At 42.9% G+C, this 4,292-nt stretch overlaps 1 protein-coding gene across 2 annotated transcripts in view; it reads right to left on the bottom strand.

The window, feature by feature from the left end:
- ARHGAP26 (Rho GTPase activating protein 26) overlaps positions 1 to 4,292 on the bottom strand; it is a 456,593-nt gene that overhangs the window by 317,570 nt on the left and 134,731 nt on the right. For both annotated transcript variants that reach the window (XM_019506355.1, XM_019506356.1), the window contains exons 6-8: positions 2,140 to 2,250; positions 1,427 to 1,531; positions 350 to 479 (exon numbers count right to left, since the gene is read on the bottom strand). In XM_019506355.1, the coding sequence (XP_019361900.1) occupies positions 350 to 479; positions 1,427 to 1,531; positions 2,140 to 2,250 (346 nt within the window). The remainder of the gene's footprint in view (positions 1 to 349; positions 480 to 1,426; positions 1,532 to 2,139; positions 2,251 to 4,292) is intronic.

Raw genomic sequence — 4,292 nt, 5'->3', positions numbered from 1 at the left:
AAAAACATGAAATGTAAAGTATAAAGTTTCCGGTGCTTTTCATTCTGCTGAACAAACCTAGTGCATCACCGGGGGGGGGGAGTTACCATGGGAAAAGCCTGGACTAGTTGGAGATAATTTCCAAGAGCACTGCAAGACACTGGCTCATCCTGCTGAAACTAGGTTGATCCTGCAAAACTGAACATGTGTCAACTCTCCAGCTGTAAGTCCAACCTACCTAGGAATGACCATCAGGTCACTGTGATTGCATATGGCCCGTGACCTTACTCAGAGGGCAAAGGTCTCATACCTTAGTTTTCCCTTGAAAGGCAGCAGAAAGTATCTCTAAGTGGAAAGCAAAGACACTTACGTTTCTCCTGGACATAAAGATAACCCTCCATTGTATAAGGGCTGATGTTTTTGTGCTCATGAGGATTCTCCTTCATCTTCTTCATCAAGGATTCAACCTCTGACCTGGTGCCTTCAAAACGATTTCTTGTCTGGACAGGTTTTTAAAAACAGATTGGTACCAAGTCTACATTTTTGTCAGAATTTTTAACAAAAGCAACATTCACAGAAAAGCCACCAGTTATGTAGCCTGCCCAGTTATGACAGCTAAATAGTGACATTACCAAATGTTTGCCTACTCTGAGCTGTAGGGCTTGGGGTTGCCTGGCCTTGTGAACTGTGGTCTAGGGGTCTAAGGTCCCCATTTCCTATACTGCACACATCCCCAGCTGACGCATCTTCCCTATGTGCCGTATGTTTTCCCATCTGAGGGGCAAACACCACACCAGCCTGCTGTAAGACAGGTTCACAAGGCAGGATTTAATTCTTTCTTTAAAAACCCACAAGCAGGCACCATGGAATTCTCTGCTCCCATAATAAATAAGTTAATTTGGATCCTTTGGAGAAAGTCTACCATCACTGCTTTTTATTTTCTAGTGGCAAGCAGTGAATGTTTCAGTAACGATCCCTAAAAACAGGCCTCCATTTAAGGGAACTCTGAGTCATCCTGTCAATTGCTACCTTAACCACATGTCAAGCTGTATAGGGGAACAAGTGTTGCAAATTGTCTCAGCTAAAGAATTCCTGATGTCTGCTATAGATGGGAAAAAGATAAGAGGCACTTCCAAAGACAATGCTTTGAAATACTTGTTAAAATGATGGTGCACTTAATGATGGCTGCCTTTTTGCCAAATCCTCCTGGGAATGTCTGGCTCTCTACACTTGAAAGCCAAGTGGAACTAATTGCTATTCAGGTTGTGTGGCTGCTGTAGTGTCACCTACAAAAAAAAAACAAAACCCTTTGCTTTCAATTATGCCATCAAACCTCTTGCTAGGTGGCAGACAGAAAAGCTAATTAAATATAAGGGGGGGAGGGGGATGTTAATCCTGCCTGGAAGGCAAATACACGCACACAAAACTTTCCCCGCTGCACACTTACGTTCTGGATACTGATTGTCAGCTCAGTCTTGAAGTCACTAAAGTCCTTTGCAAGTTCATAGCCATGATGGTAGAATGTGAACAGGCCCTGAAGGAATGCCAGCAACTGCCAAGGGACATAAAAAGGAACTAAGTTTGTCAAGCTAGACCTGCAGCCATTTTTCAAAATGGAGATTATCTACTAAACTAGCATCCCCCTTTTTCAGGCTCCATTTAAACTGCACAATGCCTCTGATGACTAGGGCTTTGGTTCTTTTAGTAAATATCCTACATATTCCCCCTTCCTAGAGAATCTTTACTGACCCCCACGCTCCTCCATCCTGGAAGAGTTTACCCATCAGTTTATTGAAGAGTAGAGTTGTCTTGTCCTGGAAAAAATCAGGCAATAAGCAGCCACAGCTAAAGGTATTCCTTCTATTGATTCCAATTTATTTTTTTGCTTAAAAAGGAATCGTCTTCTGTAAATAGCCGTAACATTTTAAAACTCCTCAAAAGTAATACAAAAGACACAGCATCTGGGCACATATGAATGTAAGCAAATTTGATTTTTCCCCCCCATTTATTTTGTCATCCTGTACGTTTTTCTATAATTCCACTTCTTTATTTCCAGGAGCCTCATTTCACCTCCGGTGTGAGATGTTACTGATGTTCCATAGAACTAATTTATTGGCACATGACATCCAGTAAGGCAAGAAATCCTGAACAGTCACTTACAGGTTCCACAAACTCAAACATCTTCCTCTCCTGGACTTCTTGGACCTTGAACACATACTCAAGGGAGACTTCATAAAAATGCTGTCGAACTTGGTCCACCTGGCTGTCTGCCTGTGAACATCATAGGGATTAAAAAGGAAACAGAGTCACTACTGGCTGCGAACATTTGGCTGCAAGATTTGGAGACATCTGGGTCTAATGGGAACACATCCATGCAGAACATAAATTTATCAGATATTAGTGCAGGGTTGGACAGATGGTACCATGATTAAATACAAACCTGGCTCACATGAAGAGACACTTCAGCTGAAAAAATGTAGTTAGTGACTTTCGTGTTCTTACCTCCCTGACAGCTGGATGAATAGCATATATTGAAAGCAAGAAATGCATAAATTTTACCCAGATTTGACAGTAAAGAGCCGCTCCCCAGCCTCTTTGCCTCAAGTAAACCCACCAGAAGATGACTCGCACCAGTAATGTTCTTTAGTCAAATGCTCAAACAAGAGGGTATAGACCTTGCACCAGACCCCAAAGGTCAGTGAACTTTAGCCTTGATAGACCAGCTGAAGAGCAGAAAACTCTGGAACTCTCTTTTGAGAATGCTTCGACTCCAGAGTCCAAGAGAACAGGACTAAGGACTGATCCTCAACCACTACCATGGTACTTACTAGTACACTTAACAGACATATACATCAGATGGGAACGAGGTCACTCTGGGCACCACCACTACCCTTTGTTAAACAAACAAAAAATGCACAGAAGTCCATGAATCCTGCATATCAACATCCTATCCTAGTTATTTATAGCTTTACAAAGTACATGGCTGGATTATTTATTCAATTCACTTCAGCCTTCTCAGGCAATAGTTTCATCTGCCTTTTTTTGTCCTCCACTGTGATTAAAAAACAAGAACTGTCAGAAACCTTTTATGTCATATAGCTGCTCCTCACTCAGTACAGAATTGTTTCCCGAGGGCTTACCTGTACTAAAACATTGTGCTGCATTAACTATACCAACACAGTTAAAGCAGCACAGCTGCTATTGTTAATTATAACCACTAGTGCAGCTATACAAGAAGGTGAATAACTTTGCCATTTGGTGGATACATTTATCCTATACAGCGTTCCCTCTAAGCTGTGTGGTGTGCACGGCTGCACAGGCGTGCCTAGTAGCGTGGCATGAGCGCACCCGCACTGCCGCACACACCACGCAGCTTAGAGGGAATGCTGATCCTATACATCTGGGTCCACATAAGGACCTGTATCACTATCAGAAAAAAAAAATGCCATGCTCCTAAGCAGAGGTATAATGTGTAGCTCTTAAACATCTTTTGGCCAAACTCAGTGGAAGTTCCCTGGAAAGACTGGAGTAGTTCTAGAAGTGTAGATTATTCCATGGCCACACTTCCTATGCTGAGCCCAATGCAGAACCTACCATGTGGCCATTCTGACTCATTGCAAGGCATCACTAGCACTTATTTGCTTGCTTTTTAAGAACTTAGCTCCATTAATCCATGACAAAGCCATGAAATGGGGCATTTCCAGCATGACCAACCTGTAACGTTAGTCATGTGTGCCCACCATGCAGACCAGGAGGTACTTAGCAAAGTGAGTTCTGAACAGCAAAAAATGTGACATGATATATTGGCCTTGCCAGCAGTCAAACAGCAAATTAGACCCACTGTGTGATTTAACTGTGCAGGAGCCAGAGCAGCCGTGCCACCCAATACCCATGTTATTCCCTTCCCCCTATACATGGATTATGCTACGGCCAGCAAAAGGAAGTTAGTGTAAGATGCAGGGGCTCCCATACATAAACTATTGTTGTCCTAAGTCAGGGTTTTACAGCACAGCTGTACAGTGCTAATAAGGGGTGATATGCACTCTTCTAAAGTTACCACTACAACACCAGCTTTTCAACATGCATCTGTCATTTCTCCCCTCTCTGGTATCCAAGGTCACAAAGAGAGTAAGTTACACAGCTTCTGTGTAGCATGAAGAACTACAGACAAATATTATATATTTGCAGACCCTAGAGCTAGATAACTCAACCACTCATAGTTTCATAGTTTCTAGGGTCGGAAGGGACCTGAGCAGATCATCTAGTCTGACCCCCTGCCATGGCAGGAAGAGCACTGGGGTCAAATGACCCCA

Source organism: Gavialis gangeticus, unplaced genomic scaffold, assembly GCF_001723915.1.
Source record: "Gavialis gangeticus isolate Ggan-Ray unplaced genomic scaffold, GavGan_comp1, whole genome shotgun sequence".
Lineage (NCBI taxonomy): Eukaryota > Metazoa > Chordata > Crocodylia > Gavialidae > Gavialis > Gavialis gangeticus.
This window is presented reverse-complemented; position numbering and strand designations above follow the sequence as displayed.